At 34.1% G+C, this 21,569-nt stretch overlaps 4 protein-coding genes and 1 long non-coding RNA gene across 10 annotated transcripts; 4 read left to right on the top strand and 1 right to left on the bottom strand.

Annotated features, from left to right (window-relative positions):
• Positions 1-1,161: 1,161 nt before the first annotated feature.
• LOC107432553 (uncharacterized) lies at positions 1,162-5,829 on the top strand. Of its 3 annotated transcripts, none has more exons than XM_025066706.3 (6): positions 1,162-1,322; positions 2,209-2,311; positions 2,949-3,939; positions 4,023-4,139; positions 4,686-4,825; positions 5,382-5,829. In XM_025066706.3, exons 2-6 carry the CDS (start codon positions 2,228-2,230, stop codon positions 5,547-5,549), a joined length of 1,500 nt encoding a protein of 499 aa, XP_024922474.3. In that variant the 5' UTR covers positions 1,162-1,322; positions 2,209-2,227; the 3' UTR covers positions 5,550-5,829. The 3 variants fall into 3 exon arrangements, with proteins under 3 accessions (XP_024922474.3, XP_060668619.1, XP_024922473.3); XM_025066705.3 differs by having other exon boundaries at positions 1,188-1,382; XM_060812636.1 differs by lacking the exon at positions 2,209-2,311 and having other exon boundaries at positions 1,169-1,322.
• Positions 5,704-8,425, bottom strand: LOC107432554 (protein trichome birefringence-like 31). The gene is made up of 5 exons (XM_016043720.4): positions 7,909-8,425; positions 7,331-7,502; positions 6,863-7,062; positions 6,545-6,691; positions 5,704-6,321 (listed from the first exon to the last, which is right to left on the bottom strand). Exons 1-5 carry the CDS (start codon positions 8,277-8,279, stop codon positions 5,967-5,969), a joined length of 1,245 nt encoding a protein of 414 aa, XP_015899206.3. The 5' UTR covers positions 8,280-8,425; the 3' UTR covers positions 5,704-5,966.
• LOC125419401 (uncharacterized) lies at positions 5,989-6,563 on the top strand. The gene is made up of 2 exons (XR_007238352.2): positions 5,989-6,129; positions 6,234-6,563. It is a non-coding gene; the product is annotated as an uncharacterized LOC125419401 (long non-coding RNA).
• A 928-nt stretch (positions 8,426-9,353) lies between the features above and the next one.
• LOC107432460 (tRNA dimethylallyltransferase 9) lies at positions 9,354-15,982 on the top strand. 4 transcript variants are annotated; one of them, XR_001582710.4, is made up of 12 exons: positions 9,361-9,821; positions 10,702-10,755; positions 11,323-11,365; positions 11,582-11,690; positions 11,965-12,163; positions 12,564-12,789; positions 13,032-13,126; positions 13,327-13,421; positions 14,497-14,572; positions 15,203-15,342; positions 15,431-15,585; positions 15,653-15,982. XR_001582710.4 is itself a non-coding variant. In XM_048465189.2 (11 exons), exons 1-11 carry the CDS (start codon positions 9,790-9,792, stop codon positions 15,510-15,512), a joined length of 1,203 nt encoding a protein of 400 aa, XP_048321146.2. In that variant the 5' UTR covers positions 9,356-9,789; the 3' UTR covers positions 15,513-15,982. The 4 variants fall into 4 exon arrangements, 3 of the variants coding, with proteins under 3 accessions (XP_048321145.2, XP_048321146.2, XP_015899096.3); XM_048465189.2 differs by having other exon boundaries at positions 9,356-9,821; positions 11,530-11,690; positions 15,431-15,982; XM_016043610.4 differs by having other exon boundaries at positions 15,431-15,907.
• Positions 15,983-17,457: 1,475 nt separating this feature from the next.
• LOC107432538 (malate dehydrogenase, mitochondrial) lies at positions 17,458-20,781 on the top strand. Its single transcript, XM_016043689.4, has 7 exons — positions 17,458-17,882; positions 18,001-18,174; positions 18,293-18,461; positions 18,771-18,832; positions 18,925-19,046; positions 19,760-19,877; positions 20,408-20,781. Exons 1-7 carry the CDS (start codon positions 17,613-17,615, stop codon positions 20,546-20,548), a joined length of 1,056 nt encoding a protein of 351 aa, XP_015899175.3. The 5' UTR covers positions 17,458-17,612; the 3' UTR covers positions 20,549-20,781.
• The last annotated feature ends 788 nt before the right edge of the window (positions 20,782-21,569 follow it).

Below are 21,569 nucleotides of genomic sequence, written 5' to 3'. Positions count from 1 at the left end.
ATGCTAAAAAAAACAAGAAGTTAGCTCAACCAGCTATTGAAAATCTTTTTTTTTTTTTTTTAAAGCAAAAAATTTTAAAAAATAAATAAAAATCGCGTTTTTTGGTTATCCCATGTCTTCATGTTTAATGTATATGTTATTAAGAAAATCCTTTTATTATTTATTTATACAAACTACTTTACTCAAAACTAAATATTATAAGAATTATTCACATTTATTTTGAATTTAAACCATATTTTTATTATTATATGCTTAAATCTTTTTAAAAATTTTAAAATTATTAATAAATTTTAATTAAAAGATTTTTTTGGGAAAATAAAATAAAAGGAATTAAAAATTTTAATTAAAAGTTAATCATATTTAAGCAGACTAAATTATATATATACATATATATATATATATATATTTTTCTGGTAACATAAGGAAAATAGTTATTTATTGAAATAGGTATAATAATCATGCGATTTTTTTTTTTTTTTTGAATTATTACTTTGTGACTGTTAGTGCATATTTAGGTTTCATCTTCTTTGTAAAGTTTACATTAATTTTTTGGCTCTTTTGCAGTTTGAGCAAACGTGTCAAAATATCCGTCTCGATAATTGTTCTGATGTCAGCCTTTTTCCATTATTCCATTGATATATTTTCACTTTTTCATGGTTAATATTTTCTTTGATTAGAAAATTGGTTCAATGCATTATTAAAATTCTAATAATCATCAAAAGCTAGCTGATATATATATATATATATATATATATATATTAATTTGTATTTATTAATATTCTTTAAGTGATAAATAAAAAAAAAAATTATAGGTTGATCTTCTTGTACATTTTTCGCCACGAATGAAGTAATAGAATTTTAATTAACAACTGATTTTGATGTCATATGGAATTCTCACACAACCAAATCAACTTTAGAGAGTACATCCTACACATATTTATTCATTTCTTTATAAAATAAAACATAAAATATATTTAATCACTCAATATATATATATATATATATTTTTAATATAAACTCGTCTTAAAAAACTGTAATTATATCGAAATACAAATAAATTATAGTAAAATTAACATTGTATTATTATTATTATTATTATTATTATTATGCTTTGGGAAATTGAAATTATTAGTAATATTATTAATGGAGCAAATCCTTATTAAACCCTTTGTGTTTTCTCCTAAACCCTTTTGCCAAGTGCCAGGTGCCAACCCAAACCACTGTCGTCTCTCTCTCTCTCCCACTGCCTCTCTCTCTCTCTCTCTGCATGCTAGCTGAGAACTTACCGGCGAAAAGCAATTCCAGTCACCGGCAGCCTTAAGGTTTCCGGCAATTCACCTCTTCATCTTGCTCTCTACCTCTTTCCTTCCTTTGATTCTAGGGTTCTTTCTCTGTACCTCAATAAGCAAGCTTCAATTTGGCTCTTCTTCTATTATATGATCTTTTTATTATTATGTCCGAATTTATTTTAATTTTTGTACAAATTTCTATGTTGAACAACATGTGCGTATATGTTTATGCATGCAAAGTGTGTATATGTAAATTTGGTGTATGTATATACGTGCAGAGTCTATGATCATGTTCCAAATTCCCAACGATTGCCCTAACGCTTGATGATGATCATGATGGTGTTCTGTTTCTAGATGATTACGACCTTAAATTTATCGAATACGATGTTGCTAATCAGTGCTAGAGAATAATTGAATGTTTTATTTAAAAAAAAAAAAATTTAAATACTTGTTGATCTTATACTGAAGGGTAGGAATCGTAGACTATTAACTAGGTTATTTAATTCCATAAAGGATTTGTAAGTAGTTGAAATTTATGGCGTAGAGAATAATTTTAAACTCGAAATTATGTTTATGGATTGTAATTATTATAGTTTGGATAACCTTTATAGAATTCATTACAAACTGGTTGCGTTCAAAATTTGTATGATCTGGATGAGTGGGTGGAACTTATATAATGTGGACGACTGAGTTTAGGGTTGTTTTTGGTAACTGGAGTGAAAATTGTTGTTTATTCAGCTAAATGCCTGTTTCCAGGATTTGGAGAACTTCTGTTTCTTTCTTTGTATTTTAAGACAATTCAAACTAATCCATTTACAGTCTTTTGCTATGTAGTTTGCTTGAGCTTGGATATTGAATTTGTGATGTTATTCCATGAACCTGAGTCATCATGGTTTGACAAATTTTCATTTGACTGCAGCTGAAATTTATCATACATTATGAATTTTAAATTTAGAAATGGAGACTGGGTTGGGAACATTTATCAAAAGTTTGAAGCAATGTGCCAGGAGATAGACGATATTGTAAGTAACGTATCCATATTTGTTTCTTATTTTTAAAACACAATAACTTACCCTTTTCCAAAAAAAAAACTTCTCTGATGATCCATTTGGAGGGAGATATTTGAGTAGGTGGTTTGAATCTGAATTCTTAGTTTAAATAGTTAATCATTTAAAATTTGTTATTATTGTTTTGTTTTTGTTTTTTCCGTTAATTAAATCGGCATGTGAAATTTGGTTACCTGTATTAGGGTGTGATTTAAGTACCCAAGAAAAATGCGTGAATTCAAACCATACACCAAGTCTAAGTAACTCAAATAGAGAGTTTTATTCTCATTTTCTACTAAAAATTTCTCAATCTCTCTCCTTTGGTATCTTAATTGACTTTTTTTTAACAATATTAATCAGGTAATTAATACCCCCATGGTTTTATCCTAATGGTCCCTCAGTTAATTTGTGTCTCAAGACAAAATTTCTTTTTCCACGTTTTGTATAATAAAATTTTTTCCTCCATGGCCAAAAGGAATGAGAAGAAAAAGTATTCATGTCACTGTGAAAAGAGTGACTTAACTGTATGCTCTGACTTGAATTGTGGGCTTGTCCCAGCTTTTGAATGTTTTTCATTATTACTTTTTGTTTATTGAATTTCTTTCATCTGCAGAATCCAGTTCAATATGTGGAAAACCAGGTGCATAATGTGGGTGAAAACGTCATGAAATTCTGTTCAGATGTTATTCAAGATTTACTTCCTCCTCCATCTGATTCTGTTAAAACTGAAGCTAAAGCAGTTCCTCCGGAAGGAAATGCTGCCATTAATGCCCATGTTGACTCGGTACTAGCAACTAAGAAAGTTTCTTCAGATATTGTCACAAAGCTATCACATATGGAGGCCCATGTGATTGATCCTATAGTGAATCAGGTGGATGATGTATCTGGTGAACATCGTATTGTAGATCAACTCAATACTCCTAACTCTGTGGATGCCGGTAAGGAATCAGACTCTGTCCTATCAAATGGGAAGATTGCTGATGTTTTGACAGATGAAAAGTCTGAGTTAGGTAATGAAGTAAAAGCCATAGAGGAGTGTGCATATGGGCTTCTGGAGAAAACTTCTCCCATTGAGATAGAACCTGTTGAAGTATCACCTGTTAATGAATTCAGTGACAATAATATAACAAAGAAACATGTTATTTTGAGTGAGGTAGCGCCCCAAACTTCAGCTTATGTTTCGGAGTCTGAATCCCCCCGGTTCTATGATATTGCTGATCACACTGAGTGTGATATTGGTTCATCATCTGCTAAGTCTGAAATGGCTTTTACAGTTGTCACTGCAGCAGAAGGGGATAATATTGATTCCTCATCTTCCCAACCTGAAATGGCTTTTTCAGTCGTCAAAATAGCAGAAAGGGAACAAGAATCAAACAACAGTTCGGTATTGAAGGATTCTATTAACAGTCTCTCTGGGAATTCATCTGAAATCTTACCCTCCAAAGAAGTTTTTTGTCATAATCATGTTGATAGGGCTAGCTGTGTTTCTGATAGTCCTCGCAAGGTCCTGTCTCCCATACCAGCCTCAATTTTTTCCACTGAACACAAGGCAGTAGAGGCACAACCTGTTTCATCCAGTTGTGCAGTATCACTAAAATCAGTTGGTTGGTCCTTTTTATCTGTATGTTTCACTAGTATTATTGCTTTCTCTTTACAAGTGGTTTTGATCAACTTTATTTTTTGACAGGGGAAGCAAATTGCAGAAATAGTGAAAATTTTTCTTTGATTGAATCGTCAGGACAGAAGGATACCAAGTCCTGTGAGATTCCTCCATTTGAGGCTTGCATTCCCTCTATAGAAATTGGTATGAAATATGAATTTGTATTATGGTACTTCTGTTTTCTGCAATCTCCTCCCCTCTGTTTCCTTTGCCAAAACCCCCAGGGCCCCCAGTTATTGTCTTTAATTATTGTGTTTCCATCTATGTGTTGATAATAAATTGTGTGTTAGATTGATATACTTAGTTTGGTCAGCTTCCTGCACACTTGAGCTTTTAGGAAAGTGGTGCTTTAACGCTATTTAGGCAGGAGATTTTACATCAATGCAGAACCTTTTTCATAACTTACATCTCGAAGTTTTCACTTTAATTTGGCCTGCTTGGACCCCACCACTTTTTTCTCTTTATTTCAATCCTATCTTGGACATTCTATTGAAGCCAATTAGGTCCTAAGATTTAATGTATCCCAATTGAGTTCAATATGAAAGCTTTACATGTGCTTTGGTGAAGATAGTTTTTAACCTATCCGTTCGTTCAAGTCATTACTGACTCTTGCTTCTGTGATTTATCTATGGTATAGTCTGTATGTATTACCTTATCGCTAATCTCGTTAAACTTTTACATGATGTTCAGATGATTATGACAGTATGTATTCTAGCATGGAGACTATTGATTTGTGTGATAAGGTGAAGCTTGAGGAGAGCTGTGTCTTTGTAGATGATAGTGCTCTGTATACCATCTCTTGCAGAGTTCAAAAGCTCAGATCATATAAGGTACTTTTTCTTTGTCTCTGTGTCTATGTGTATATTAAATTTACATGTGTATATGTTTTTGTATATATTGTTTAAAATGGAAAAAGAATAGTTTGACAGAGCTTGTAGGTATGACTTAAAGGGGCATGTTACTGTTAGCCTCTTATAGTCATCCTCAATGTGACTTGTTTCTCTCTTTGTCATCGGTCCTCGTGGAATGTGTCAGAACAGATGCAACTCTTAGTGCACATTTTGTTGAATCCCAGTCCCATACTTGTTTAGGTTGTGCTTTAATTATATAATGATGATATGGTGGCTTCCTGTTGATTGGGATTTTTCACCATTTTCTAAAATTATTTTGGTTGGTTTCTATTTTCTAGTACTCACAACCATGAATTCTAAAATTGATCAAAAAGTAGAAAACCATGTGCATTATTTCAGCAGCTGGACTAAATTGTAATCATTGTGATGATCTCTGACGTCTACATTAGAGATTTATTATGTTGACATGTTATTTGCTTCATCAGTAGGAAAACTGGTACATTATTTATTTTCTTTCGCTCTTTTCAATCATTAGAAAAGGATCCAGGACATTTTTGCTTCAAAGAAGAGGTTGGCTAAGGAGTACGAGCAGCTACCAATATGGTATGGAGATTGTGATATAGATTCAAGCTCTCGCACACCCTTTGACAAACAGAATTTGCAAACTCATCATGAATGCGACTCTGAATGGGAGCTCCTGTAAGTAAAACATCTGGTCTCTGTAAATACCTGCAATTGGACATCTTACGTCCTTTTGCTTATTTGGATGAAGACGTTGGACTACTGCTTGCTTCTAATATTTATGGTTGAGGTTCACTCTTTCTATTTAGAAATATATTAAAATAATCAGATAGCTATGTGGAAGGTATGACGAAATTGGCGTTCTTCCTTACGCAAACTTGCAATAACTCTGAAATCATTGTACAACATTACATTTGTGTCTTTGATTAAGAAAAGAATAAAAGGTTATAATCTTGTGCTAATGCTTGTGCCACTGGTTCCTTATTCTTCTTCCCTGCTTAAAAAAATGAAAAAAAATGTCGTAGTTATTAATATCCAATATCGGCATACTAATGTACCTCATAGATTTCACAGAGCCTCGCCTATTTTATCATTCAGGTTATGATACATTTTGGTGATTCTTTAACAAATATGCATACAGAATTTCATTCCATGTATCAGGGACGCCTGGTAAGCACCAATGAATGCAATCAGCGAAGTTCTTTGGATCAGATCTCTGTTCCTTGGTCAAGAGCTTGCCCTTGCGTTCACCATATATTGTTGTATGAGCATCTTTCCGAAATTCTGACAACTGAGTAATATTCAATAATGTCACATTGACTTTCAATTCTTCTAATATGTCATGTACTATGTCCATGATTTCCAGACTTGAACCGGTACCCCAATATGGACCTTGGATTGGGTATGATTCATTAAAGCAGTTTTCATTGCTCCCAGGTTTCCACTCCCAGCTCCTGGCCAAAAAAAAAAAAAAAAAAAAATGTTGGAGTGAACTATTTTTGCAAGCAAGGGTTGTTTTCAACTCCGGAACTTGGGATTAGGCAGGCTGGAGGAGTTCCGTTTGGTATTGCTTTAGTTTGAACCATTTGAATTGAAATGTCAGCTTTTGACAAGAATTGGGAACTGAAAAAGAGGCTTTGTAAAATTATGATTTAGCAAATATGAATTAAAACTCACCATAAATGTGTGGGGGACATACTCATGAAGAAGACCTTCTGAGTGTAGGGGTTGATGCTGGATTCTAACCAATTTGCCCATGTTTCTAAAGCCAATCTATATGCAGTGGTCACATTGTATTCTTCCACGTCATCCGGACTCCCATATCTGAAACCAAAATATATATTTAATCATCCAAATTAAATGAAAAAGGAAAATGTGTCCATATTGGGTTCCAATTCCTAGCTGCTACTGAGTTAGTAAGTGAAATCAGAAGCTGAGGTACGAAGGAACAAACAGAAGAGAACTGCCCTTTAATGAATTGAGGCACATACTCACGTTGCGTTGATTGTAGGCTTATACTTCCACCATACATAGCTCTCAAACACCAACACATCAACTCCTTTCCAATGTTTGCCATGGGTTGATATGGAGTCAAGCTTCACCAGCCGTTTCAACACAGTATGTTTTGTTGCATGATCTGAAATCGACTCGACGATGAATGGAGCCCAGTAATACTCGATCGATGCATCAAATTCCTAAAGATGAAAACAACAGTAATTAACAAAGGCACGGTTAAAATTAACTACGTTTATGCTATGATACAAAAGCTGTACATTTGGCAAGCTACAAGAATAGATATTTGCTATATATGCCCATCTACCTTGAATATTTTCATTTCGGTCAAGAAAATAAAATATTGATTTTCTATTGCATACCGAATCTTCAAGTCTTCACATATTTTACCTGGTCCAAATTCAAGTTTTGTTGGAATTGTGATAAGAGGATGGGCAAATTTTGAGGTACCTGGATTTTAAAGATCTTCCTGGGAGGAATTCTTTCAAGCGATTTCTTTCCTTCAGGTATGACAGATTGGAGCATACACACCAAGGATTCGAACTGGCCTCTTTGTACAGAGTCTCCAACAAACATTAGTCGTTTTCCTCGCAAAATTTGCAGCAACTTCAATGGATCAAACCTGAAAAATAAGCGAACATTTCTAAGCCATTACTTATAATGACTATTTTTGTCTTCCAAGTTCCAATACCATTCTCATGTCAGAAAATATTCCAACGTTTAGAGTTGAGCCCTAAAGAAACTCAGCATTTCAACTTCAAATGCACCTCTAAAAACGGTCAGAGCCTAATAGGTCCAGTTCTACATGCAAGTTATGCATGCAAAAGGTTAAGTTTAGATACTTTTAGCGAAACTATGACAAGTTCTTTCATTTCATTCTTAATCTATGCTGCAGATATAGAGGCTAATAATCGTTCTCGAGCTTGAATAGCACTTAATTCAATCCTAATCAAATAAAACTTTGTTGCTTCATAGTTTGTGACAAACTCATAACAACCCTTTGATTGATTGCTTTTAAACTAAGTTACCTTGGGAGTTTGCATCCATTAGGCTGCCACCTCCAGTTCTTATAGAAAGAATCAGGTCTTCCATTCCTTTGGCAAGTAACCTGTTTTACCAGGTAGGGGCAACTCTCTTCTGTATAAAGAGGATGAGAGACATTGTCCCATACCCATTCTCCTTCGAAAACGTTGCAACTTTCATCGATGCGGTCCTCAGGAGAAACAATAACTGCTAGTCCATGCTTTCCATCTCTTGCCCTGCCATTTATCTGAAAAGCATAGCTATGGTTGCTCTTCAACTTTTCAAGGACCAGCTTTGCAGTCCCTAAGACGAGAAGAGAAGCCAACACAATAGGGAAGAGGGATTGGATCCGGCGGTCTATAGAAAGCTGCTTCATTTAGGGAAAAAAAAAAAAAAAATGTTGAAGAGAAAATGATATCGTTGTGTTTGAATGTTGTTTTACATTACTTTTTGTTGGTCAGTATTTGAACTGCTTGCTTGAGTTTTAAGTCTTTTTCAGAGGGATACCATGCAACCACCAGTTGGTAGGATCAAGTTTTAGGTAACATCTATATGTTGAAGTAATTGAAGGAAGGCCGTATATATATATATATATATAGATATGTATTTGTAATGTTTATGTGGGCCATTCAAAGAGTAATCACCCATTTGAAAATATGTTTTCGGTTTGAAGCAATTTCAATCACAGAATTAATGTCCATGGTTGAAGAGAGAGGTGGCATATCAATTTCTTCACATTCTATCGGCATAAAATCCTCTTGGTTCTAATGTTTTTAAATAATAAGTACTATATATTTGTATGCAAAGAGGGGCTGAAAGAAAATGGAAGTAAATCTCTCAATATGATTCAATTTTTAGTAATTTTTCAAGGTAAGAAATATTAGAAGGAAAGTTTCGTCATGTTTTCCTCCCATGTTCTCTGCCTGCGAAACATTTGCTCATGGCATCGAGGGAAGAAATTTTCCATATTTTATTTTCCTACATATTACTTCCACCCAAACACACCCATCCTTGATATGAATCACGGGTTCTTTTGTGCATCAAAGATATAAGAAAAACTCATATATGTAATTTTTTTTTTGTTGGAATCATTGGCTAAATTTTCATCCCTGTATTACTAAATTCCTCTTATTCACTTTCCAAAAAAAAAAAAAAAAAAAAAAAAGGAGAAGAAGAAGAAGAAAAAAATAAAAAAAAAAGCTCCTTTTCTTTTTTGTTTAGCTTAGAAATTATTTGGACCCTAATAAATTTAATTCAATTTCTCATTTTCATAAATTCCCAATTGAAAATAAAGAAGAAGAGAAAAATAATGGTATACTATATCATGAAAATGAAATCTTGATGTATAAAAATATAAAAAACAAAAAAAGCGTTTTTACAAACCCAAAAAAGAAATTAACTATTTCTCCTTTCTATAAAATTATCTAAGCATCCAAACACATATGCATACAGGGTGTCCAAAGTTTCTTTAAAAAAAAAAAAAAAAACAAAAAACAAAAAAAGTTTTCAAAATTTCCAAAATACGAAATATCATTTTTCTTTTTTGAAAAGCAAAATATGAAATATCTGTTATCAGAATTTTACGGTACAGCACTTTATAAGGAGTTTTTAAAACCCACATTCCCTCTGTCAATCTGTTACGAGAAAAATGATAATCAGCAGCGGAGTGTCTGGTGGCGTCCGTACATGCTGCCTAAGCCTCCCTTGCTCGCCTGAAATGTCTCTCCGTCGCTCTGCTGCGATCATTTTCGGTGGCCGACGGCGGCTGTTGGCAACCAAATGTTCCGCTACTTCTGGCTTGAAGAATAAGGAGAAGGTGATAGTTATATCTGGGCCGACTGGTGCCGGAAAGAGCAGACTTGCTTTGGAACTCGCTAAGCGTCTCAATGGGGAAATCATCAGCGCCGACTCTGTCCAGGTTAGAACCCAAAAAAAAAAAAAAAAAAGAATCCCTCTTGGTGGTTTTCGTAGTTATTTGTTTGGTTGCTCAGAATGGGTAGAAAAATGCGTAAGAAACTTTCTAATGGCTTTGCTGAGTAGTTTTCTGAGGTTCAATGGATAGGAAATTCGAGTGTTTTGTTAGCGTCCCAACTTCCTAGAGGTGAAAATTTTACGTGATAGAGCATTTGGTGATAAATCCTTTTTTTTTTTTTTTTTTTTTTTTTTTTTGGGTTGCTGAGAAAATGCAGGGAAAGGAAAAGAAAAAATATGTTTTGGAGTGTTGGAATTCCATCACTATTTGATAACAGGAAACTATTTGACTTATTATTTCAGTTGTTTTGGTTTCTGGATTTAAATTCCTATCGATGGCAGCTAAATGTTCTTTTTGGACGCTGAAGGGCTTTGAGGAAATTGAAAAAGCTTTGGTAATATATTGGTTCTTGGAGGGGAATGAAAGCAAAATCTTTTTCTAGTTTGACCAAATAAACATCACTGCTAAAAATTCATTTTACAAGTTTATCTCCTATTTGTTCAGCAACTTTTGAATTCAAGTTACTTAAGTTCTAAGCACAGTAACTTTTTTCCTTTCGAGTTATGATTTCCGTTTCCTCCATCGTCATCCAATTAGAGCCTCAAAATTTTATATCATTTTTCTTCTTTTGATCGATTAGTTTCATATCTTTGTAAAGCAGAATTATGTAATTTTAAGAAAGTCTCATGGTTTTAAAAGAAATGCGTTAACCTGGGTTATGCTTGTGTACAAGGGATATGCATGCCGTATCCATGATAGATTTGTTTTCTATTGACGCTTATGAGCAGATAAGAAATGAATTAATTTGATATTTACTGTGCTACAGGTGTATCGGGGTCTTGATGTTGGATCTGCCAAGCCTTCCCCGAGTGAAAGAAAGGTCCTCTTCTAATTAAGATGCATCATACTTTGGTTATATAATATTGGAACTGATATTTTACCTAATATCTGGCTTGAAGCGGGTTTTAATTAGGTGACATATATACCATTCCTGTTATATTTTAGAGTTATTAAATTAGTGATGAAGTGCCACATCGAGATTCACTGATCAAAATGTCTCGATCCTTTTGAATGTTTCTCTTAAATTTATGATTGTATCCAAGATATTTTATTCTCTATTATCATTAAATTCTTATTAATTTCTGTAATTCTATAAATCAATTCTTGTATATACCTGCCCAATCCAACCAATCCCTCATCCCTCCTTTTTGTTCCTGCAGTCTTCTTTCTGTCACTGCAAATGCATAAAGCAAATACATAATACTGGTAAACAATATAATAGCTACATATCCACAAGTAAACACAAAGAATATCTTATTTATGAAAGAATATCTTATTTATGATCTTATCTGACCTGCTTCTCGGTAACTGGCACTTGACTAACATCTTTTGCTTGTATGGAATATATAGGCATTGTTGTCATTTGAATATTTTCCTTTTGGTGCAGGAGGTGCCACATCATCTGCTTGACATACTGCACCCCTCTGAAGGTTGTTTCCTGTAGGATCTACTTATTCTATGGCATATTGAAATTTATCCATCCTTGCCATCTCTAGTTGATGTCCCATTACATTCTTGACTAAACATTATCTAATTTGGAGGCTTTAATGAAAGTGTGTGTCCTGCTGGATAATATTGACTTTTCAACTGCTAGGTGTTTGGATGTTACTGTTCTCCCTATTCAAAACATGTATTTTATTCTCCAGACTATTCTGTTGGTCAATTTTATGAGGATGCAAGGCAAGCTACAAGATGCATTCTTGATGGTGGCCGTGTTCCCATAGTTACCGGTGGGACTGGATTGTACTTGAGATGGTATGTGCTTATAATGTTCTATATAACGTTTATGAGGAAATGAATTTATCTCATAAAAGAAATGGCAGAGCAATGCATAAAATTGAAAGACCTTATCTAATTGTTTAATAGACTGGAAGAACTCCTTCTTCTTCTGGTTAGTCTCCCTCCCCCCCTGTTTATGACCACCCTAGTTATTGCAGTAATGGATTTATGTAATTCTTATCCTCATGATGACATCACTTCCCTTTTCCTAGTGAATTGACATAATTAATACTTTGTTGAAAAATATAAGGTTCATGTATGGAAAGCCTGATGTGCCTAAAGCATCTCTGGAGGTTGCTTCTGAAGTATATGCAGAACTAGCAGACTTACAGAAAAGCGAAGACTGGGATGCAGCTGTGGAGTTGGTTGTCAAAGCAGGTGACCCAAAAGCCCAATTTTTGGCTATGAATGATTGGTATCGGCTACGACGAAGCCTTGAGATCATTAAGGTTAATTAGTGTGGGATTTGTATTTATATTTGTGAACACTGGAATAATTCTCTCTTTCTCTTGATGTGGATTTATTATTTATGAAGTAGAGCTGGTACCCAATAAAGTTACCGTTTGGTGATCATATAATTGGATTTGTGCTCCTTTTTCCTCCCCCCCACAAAAAAAAAAAAAAAAAAAAAAAAAAAAAAAAAAAAAAATCTTTTTCAAGAAGTATACTTGTATTCCATTGATGTACTTTATTTGGTTTTAGGAAATAGCATTACTAGTTTCATTTTTGGAAGAATAATTTTAGTGTGATGAATGGACTACTGTTACTTTGGTTTGTCTGGACTTTTTTAGATTTTTTAATGTATTTGCAAGCCTGTATTAATCTCTTTGTACTCTTTGGATTTGACAGTCTAGTGGATCACCTCCATCTGCATTTTCAGTACCATATGATTCTTTCCGGAAACAATGTGATTTGGGTGCTACAGACAACTCTAATGACATGAACTCATCTCCTGATGAAGTCGGGGAAAATAAATCAAAGGGATTGGACTATGACTTCATTTGCTTTTTCCTCTCTAGCCAAAGGCTTCATCTCTATAGATCAATTGATTACCGTTGTGAGGATATGCTCTCAGGTAAATCATACTCGCAGTACTTCTTTATGGTTCACTTGTCCACTTTTAATTGTTTTCATAAGCTGATCATTATCTATAAACTGTCATTGTGAGGGTAAAATGCAACAACTGATTATAGTTTACTACACTGTGATTGATGTGTGCTACACATTTGACCATCGTGTTCCAAGCTTTAGCTGTATTTCACTCTCTAGTTGTAATGTATTCCTTCTATTTTTAAATTCTTCTTCTTTTAACTGTAGGAAGTGAAGGTATTTTGTCTGAGGCCAGATGGCTTCTTGATATAGGCCTTCTTCCGAATTCAAATTCAGCAACTCGAGCGATTGGTTACAGACAAGTATGTCTTTGACATTTTCGACTTATTCTTCCCTATTCCATCATATTGTAATCTCACAAGTAGTAGTAGCTTTCTCTCTCTCTCTCTCTCTCTCTCTTTCTCTCTCTCTCTTATTTCCCCCTCCATATGGTAGTTGTTTTTTCTGTATAAATAGGCTGTAATGATAAGTGTAATTTGGTGTATATGATTACAACTTTCAGGCAATGGAGTATCTGCTAATGTGCAGGCAGCAAGGTGGCAGAAGTTCTGCAGGACAATTTTATGCTTTTTTATCAGAATTTCAGAAAGCATCTAGGTAGTGCTCCTTTTCGAGACATATAGAATTCATGTAAGATACCTGTAAGATACCTGCATTTGCTGAGTGAGGATATTTTTTGCTAGGTTTTGTGACCGCTGCCAACATGGATTTGTTCTAATATATATCTCTTAGAAATTGCTTTAGTTCAATGGAAATAAATGAAATATATCAGCATTAAACATTTCTAATTGGGGGGAAGGATGAAACAGGGACATTTAAAAGCATCTGTTTGTGAGAATGTATTCTCTTAGAGAAAAAAAGTCATTTGAATGGATATTAAATGAAATATGTAAGCTGTAAACGTTTCTCACTGGGGAAAGGATGGAGTCGAGACATACTGAAGCATCGTTAATACAATGAGGCTAACCAACATGTCTACCATCCTCATCAAAAAAACCTAGGAGTCACCAAAATTATTATTTGTTTTTTTTTTTTTTTTTGTTTTAACCTCACACAATTTGAGGAGACCTGAATTTGCTAGGACTCAAGGCGGAAGAGAGGGGGTCGGGAGAAGGCTTAAAGTGCTTCTCACAATGATTATATTCACCTGCAAAATGCAAATATGAAATCATGACCTTACACATCATATGTAAAATGCATGGTGGCATTTATGTTAGTATATCCCTTTTTTTTTTTTTTTTTTTTTTTTTTTTTTTTTTTTTTGGTTCTAATTTATGTCAGTATATTCTTTTAGTGTACAAAGGTCAGCATTGAAGTTATAAAATCTTCAATGGAAAATTGGTATATACTCAATATACTGTGGCAGGTTTGAAGACTTAAAGGATAAACTTCATTCTTAACCAAAAAATCCCAACATATCGAATCAATGTTGCATTTTTATTTTATTGTTTTGAGTATTCAATTTTGTTCATTATTAGTTTTTTAATATAATGAAGTTCCCTTTTTGGTCTTTTAGTCATAACTATGTATTGATAGCTTAGACTTTATCACTAAAAAGTCTGTACATCACATATCTATTTAGGTCAAGTACATATATGAGTAAAAAACACACTTGATGCTTCATATAGCAGTTTATGTTTCTGCCTTCATTCAGAGTTCACAATTTTTGCAGAAATTTTGCAAAACGACAATTGACATGGTTTCGAAATGAGAGAACATATCACTGGCTTGATGCTTCTAAGCCCATGGTATGTAATTGGAATTTTGCTTTTAATATCGAGTAAGATGGGCTGGATTACTTTTCTTTTTCTTTAGATGTATTCCTTCCATTTTGGTGTCAAATAAAACATGGTTTGTAGCGGTTTATGAATTCAAATTCCGGACTGCATGTAGACAGATCGCCACTCATGTTCATGATCGAAGTGACAATTCTTTAAAAGATTAGATATGATATGTTAGGGACATACAATAAGATTATGTTCTTATAATTGTCAATTTCTATTATATTATGAAGTATTTTCTAGTTGTCATTTATAAGTTCAATCAAGCAATCAAATATTAGATACTGATCAATATTTTCTTTCCATAAAACTTGACAAACACAGTCATCATGCTGCAAGGTGATAATCCAAATTTTGTTTGTTGTCTCATTCGTTTTCCATTGCAATTAATCTTTCTTGCTGCAATCACATAATGTGAGATATTCTCTAAACAGAAGCCTGAGCTTTGTCTGAGTTTTTTCTTTTCTTTTTTATTTTTTTTTATGGCCATTGAACCTGTTGAATATTTAGTTATACTTGCTCAATAAATTCCCCGCTTTAATAGTATCAATCTTTTTCTGTCGTTTAGATCATTGTTGTGGTGGACTGTTTTTGCAGGAAGAGGTGCTTAATTTTATTTATGATGCATACCATGATAAAAATGGAACTGTGATTGTACCTGAATCGCTCAAATTGAGAAAAGAGTTATCAAGCCGCCGAGAAGTTTCTGAATTAAAGGCCTATCGAACTAAAAATAGGTAATAATTATGGAATTCTGGAGCATTTTGTGGTTATACTCTTGTGGTGCAGGTACCTGAAACTTAATAGTTTTGTTTACATGTGAAGGCATTTTGTTAGACGTGAAGATTGCTCTCAGATTTTAGACTGGATAATGAGAACAGAAGGTGAAGCAATGACCAAAGTATGATCATTCACTTCATTCTGCCTTTGGGCTACAAATCATAAATCTTGACAAAGCAAATCCCAAGTTTTTCTGAAAGGTTAGTGCTCGAAGCTGTGGTTTTGTGTCAGCTTTTCAAATATAGCCTCATTAACGTATATCTGCAGCAATGTCGTTGACTACTTCCGAAATCATCGTTTGAGCCTCCTCTTCTATGTACAAATTCACATTGATTTTCTCTAACAATAGCTCGATTTGGTTATTTAGTGGGTAAAATTTCTTAGCCATTAATATAGGATTGTGTTTTACAATAGGAGACAGATTCTTTCTTTCTTTCTTTTCTATTTTTCTTCCTTCATGTACTTTCTGTACGGGAGCATGTTACAGAAAAATTGTGAAACATAGAGTCGATTTTGATCCCCTTCCTATTCGCCTTTCTTCTATGTGCTGTAAACAACATTGAGTTTGCATTTTGTATGACCTAATATTCTGCAGAATATCATTTTTTTTTAACTTCAAAACTTTTTTTTTTTGCTTTTTTGGGCCAATAACTTCAAAACTAACTTGGGTTGAGAAATAACCAAAAAACGTTCCATGACTACAAAAAGACAAGTGGGGAAGAAAGAGTTGTGAAATTAGATGTTGGGGGAAAAAAAAAAAAGGTATATTTATCAGGTCCACAAGTCCCCTTATCTTTAAGCCTTTAATTGATTCAAGTTGGTACTTAAAAAAGTTACAACAACTTTAGATTGTGGGAGGTATGAGCCCTATGTGGGGAATATAATAAAAAGGAACTTTTGTGATTGGTAAAGGTTGTTTAATTAGTGCTCTTGCTATAAATTTTATAAGGAACATCATTCATGGGTTCTTGTAGCACATCTCAAAAGTATACACGGTTTAGGCAATAGTGTGTTTGAGAAGAGACTTTTACCCTGATTTTTTGATTGTAGAATAGAAGAGAACCCGAAGTTAGAATTTAGAAAAAGGCACCCCATAATAAAAATGAAAAGGACAACCAAAAAAAAAAAAAAAGAGTAGAAAACACAAAACATCTTTGAATTATTGCATTGGGTTTTCCAAATAAATACTATGAAAGATTTATAATTTAAGGATTGGCACTATGAATGGCACTGTGTTATTTTACAACTGCTCCAATAGCATAAGAATTGGAGATACTATTCAATGTGCCAATACAATTATTTTCAATGCAAGGTGTTTGATGTTTTTCTTAAAACAAAGCCGCTTTTGAGGTGATGAAATCAACTTTTTTCTCTTCGTTTTCTTTTGTTCATAAATTAACAATATTAATCTTCTCGTAAAATAATAAATTTCCCTCGTAGTGTTAAAGATTCACATAGTATAAAACTGAAGAAATTCAAATTCGCATTTCACTTCAAATTCTAATAAGTTTCTAATAAGAAACGTAAAATTATGCCAATATAATAATTATTATATTATTTTTAGAATTTAATGTTGAAACTTTATATTTTTTATTTTAATAGAGAAAAAGTATAGAAAGTTATAAATTTTATTAATTAGTTAAAAGAAAACATACCATAAATAAAATTTAAAAAATTCTTGAAAATCATATTAAAAGATAAATAATTGTATCTTCATAATTTATACGTTTCAAATCTAAAATTATAAAAAAAAGTGGTCTAATTTAATTAATTAAGCATATAAAACCATTAATTATCCATTGTTTTAAATTTTTTTAGGTTCCCAAAGTAGTTATTGAAGGTTATTACGTAACTTGTATGAACAAAATCTCAACAAAAAAAGAAACTTTTAAGAACAAATACGAACAAATATTTATCGATAATATTAAAATACTATAATGATTGAGAAGTATACAATTCGATTTAGTTACCAACCTAACAAAAATGACAACAACAACAATTAATTAATTAACAAATAATAATTTTTGCAAAAAATAATAACAAAAGCAGAGGCACACCTCGAGAGTCACAACAGGTCGCAAGTGGCTGGCTACTTCCTATATATAAAGTCTCAGTCACTTCCTCTTCCACCGTCGTCACGCATTAACTTTCTCTTCTCGTGCTTCACTTCCAAACCCTCATTTCTGAACCCTCATATCTCTCTCACTCTGCTCGGAGAATCGCCAAAATGAGGCCGTACATGGTGAGATCCCTTCAGTTGGCTCTGAACAGAGCCTCTTCTTCATCATCTTCCAAAAGCCAAGTCTTTCGCCGTGCCTATTCCGACTCTTCGGTGCCTGGCCGGAAAGTCGCCGTTCTCGGCGCCGCCGGTGGAATTGGCCAGCCACTCTCCCTCCTTATGAAGCTCAACCCCCTTGTTTCCTCTCTGTCTCTCTACGATATCGCTGGAACTCCTGGCGTCGCCGCCGATGTTGGCCACATAAACACTAGATCTGAGGTATGGTGATCGATTCTTTTTTTTTTTTTTTTTGATCTGATCTGATTCTGGGTTTTGATTTTCTTCATCGGTTGGTTTGCAATGTCTGTAAATTTTGTGCCTTTATTGATTCTTTTAGGTTAAAGGATACGCTGGTGAGGACCAGCTTGGTGAAGCTTTGGAGGGATCCGATGTCGTCATCATTCCCGCCGGTGTGCCGAGGAAGCCTGGAATGACACGTGACGATCTCTTTAACATCAACGCTGGCATTGTTAAGTCACTTTGCCTTGCCATCTCCAAGTACTGCCCAAATGTGGGTTTATTTTTAATTTTTTAATTTTTAATTTTTTTGCTTAAGTTTGTGTGGCTTGGATTATATATATAGATTGATAAGACTTACTTGGTTTGGGATTTGGATATTTTGCTCCCAGGCACTGGTCAACATGATAAGCAACCCAGTGAACTCGACTGTCCCAATTGCGGCTGAGGTTTTCAAGAAAGCTGGAACTTATGATGAAAAGAGGTTGTTCGGTGTCACTACGCTTGATGTGGTCAGAGCTAAGACTTTCTATGCTGGCAAGGCAAATGTCCCGGTTGCTGGTATATACCCACCTTTTGTTAATCTGTCATAGTGTTTAATCAACCTATAATTCTGGTCGATATGTCTTCTTCTTCTTTTTTTTTTTTTTTTTGGTTGTTTTTTTTTTGGGGGGGAGGGGTGGGACAATTTGGAAGACTAAGCCTAATGTTGCCCACTTGAGTGCAGATTTGTTAATTCTATGCATCGAAATCCGTAGTATTTAATATATATATATATATATATACATATATATGTATTGTGTTTTGATAGCTTGCATTTTATCAATAACAAAATCTATGAACTTAAGGCAAATTTGTATTTCTTCGCAGAGGTTAATGTGCCAGTTGTTGGAGGCCATGCTGGAATTACAATTCTTCCATTGTTTTCTCACGTATGTTCTTATTTACTGACTTTTCCTTTCGCCCTTTGACTTTCGGTTTGTGCTCTTTACTAAGGCTGTATATTTTGTACGAATGTCTTTAGGCCACACCTAAAGCCAATTTGTCAGATGGAGACATCAAGGCTCTTACGAAGCGGACACAAGATGGAGGGACGGAAGTTGTGGAAGCAAAGGCTGGAAAGGGATCTGCAACGTTGTCTATGGCGTAAGTATTTAGTTAAAGCAAAAGTGTAATTTCCCGATTATTTGTTCTGTTTTGTAAGTGTTATGGATCCTGCCAGTTGAGTTTGTGCTGATTGCTTGAATTTAGGAATGTGAATGGATTATGTTGATCACTCACCAGAAGGAAAAAAATAATGTGCAAATCTGATCATGAGGTTGTAGGACTGCGTTTTATATCTAGCTTTAGCCACTGCTGGAATTGATCCTGTTTAATTTCCTACGCTTTCATGTTTACAACTTAGTTCAAGCAAATCTTAACTCCACATATGTGGTTTCAAGCTTATCATCTTCACATTTTTTGAAACTGTAATTTATATACTCGTTCAAGCTGGTTTGCTTTTGGCAAATGCTTTATCCTGTGGGAGCTTATTTCATCACTTTTGCATTTAAAACAGTGTTTGTGTATGTTTATTGTTTGTGTTGCTTGCTTTCCTGGGTTATGCCATCAACCTTGACTTATCAACTGTACATGCAATGATTTAAAAATCTATGTGGGAGAGGTTTCAGTATAGATGTGTCTATGATAAATACCCTACCTGCTTTGTTCTTCCTCTGACTTCATTCTGGAAGGGTTTCTTCCATCTACCTTGTCTCCGGTTTTTGCTTCTTATCACTATTTGTCCTGATTATAAGTATTTTTTCTTACATTTGTAGTTTGGGATTTGTTTTTGTACTAAGTGTCCTTGTCTCTCGCAGCTATGCAGGAGCCCTTTTTGCAGATGCTTGTCTGAAGGGACTTAATGGAGTCCCGGATGTTGTGGAATGTTCGTATGTGCAATCAAGTGTCACCGAGCTTCCTTTCTTTGCTTCTAAGGTAACTTCCATTGAAATACCTGTTAACGCTTCAGAATAAATTAAATTCCTCAATTTGTTTACTGTTTTTGCTATTAGCTCTTGCATTAAATTCTTCCCCAAGGTTAATATTGTGTGCTACTAACATCTATATTTGGTGAAGTCTTGCCAACTCTTTTATTGGTTATTTGTATTTTATATATCACGTTTTTGGGAATAGAAAATATGTTATAAAGCCAGCGTTTTGTTCGTTACTTACAGTGACATCACGATGGTGATTTATCTACACGTTAGTAATATCGATGTGCACTCGCATGTGTCACAGTTTACCATTATGGAACTGTAGTTGCATGTTAATGACAAAACTCACCACTTGTAACACTGTTTTATATAGCAAAGCAGTTCCTATTCCTTGATTGGTTAGTTTTCCCCTGTTTGTTAATGCATATATGCAACTGTGCCATAACAGTTGGAAGTGTCTATGTATGTATATTCCGTTGATTAAATGCTGCAACCAACATTTTATTAAACATTAACTACCGATCTTCACAGGTGAGGCTAGGAAAGAATGGTGTGGAAGAAGTTTTGGGATTAGGCCCTCTCTCAGACTTCGAGAAGGAAGGATTGGAAAGCCTAAAGCCTGAGCTCAAAGCCTCCATTGAGAAGGGTATCAAATTTGCCAACCAGAGTTAGATGGCTGGTAGGGTTCTTAAGCATCCTCTTGGAAAAAACTTCCAGTTTTGCATTTATTTAAGTACTGTTGTATAATTCTTGCCAGTGGCACCGGCTTTGCCTGTTTTGATTAGAGTAGGGATATATAAACTGAAAGTTCCATCAATAATTCCCAACTGTTTGTTATGATTAGGTGGGATGTTTTATACATCCAAAGACCATAAGAAATCACACTCAATTATATTTTATGACTACTCTCTTTAGTGGCTCTTTTTTGCATATTTTTAGTTACTGCTTTTTTACTTGATATATTTGTTTTTTGGCAAATGCCTTTGACAATATGATTTAACATGGGGGTGTCAAACCGTTCTTGTCAATCGAAAGCCTCTGACAGATACTTAGATTGGACCTAGAATGGTAAAATTTAATGTACATCTGATATAAAAATTGGCAAATGGGTTGGTGATTGGTGGAGAGAATCTAAATTATTCTTGCAAAGATATTATGTGTTCATGAATGTTATGTTTTCTTTATCAGTTGACATTTTAATTGCTATTTATGGTGGCAGTGATAAATTGCACATAAAAAATCTCGAAAGAACTGTGAATGAAGTGGTGCAGCAATTATCACAAAGTATTGAATCAAGGTCAACATGAATTAAAATAACCAGATGAAAGATCAATCAAATCATGTCCTTTTAGAGACAGCAAAGCGACGATAGAGAGTTGGAACCTTCCACTTCACATTGACCCCCAAAAAAAAAAAGAAAAAAAAAGAAAAAGAAAGTCAACTATATAAATGTATACAAGGATAAACTGCTTGGATAACGTAATACAATCGACGTGTTTTTTTCGTTTGATGTTTTTAAGATAGATGAGAATAGACATTGTCCTATGAAGGTGAGAATAGACACTCGATTAGCGAGATTTAACGATGAACGAGTATTCATCATGAGTAATCACGTGGCACGTCTATACTACATCACTGGATCCCATAAATCCCTTCAACAGAAGCCAAATTATTGTAACTTTGTGATCTTCAC

The sequence above is a fragment of the Ziziphus jujuba genome, chromosome 11, assembly GCF_031755915.1.
Source record: "Ziziphus jujuba cultivar Dongzao chromosome 11, ASM3175591v1".
Taxonomy (NCBI): Eukaryota; Viridiplantae; Streptophyta; class Magnoliopsida; order Rosales; family Rhamnaceae; genus Ziziphus; species Ziziphus jujuba.
This window is presented reverse-complemented; position numbering and strand designations above follow the sequence as displayed.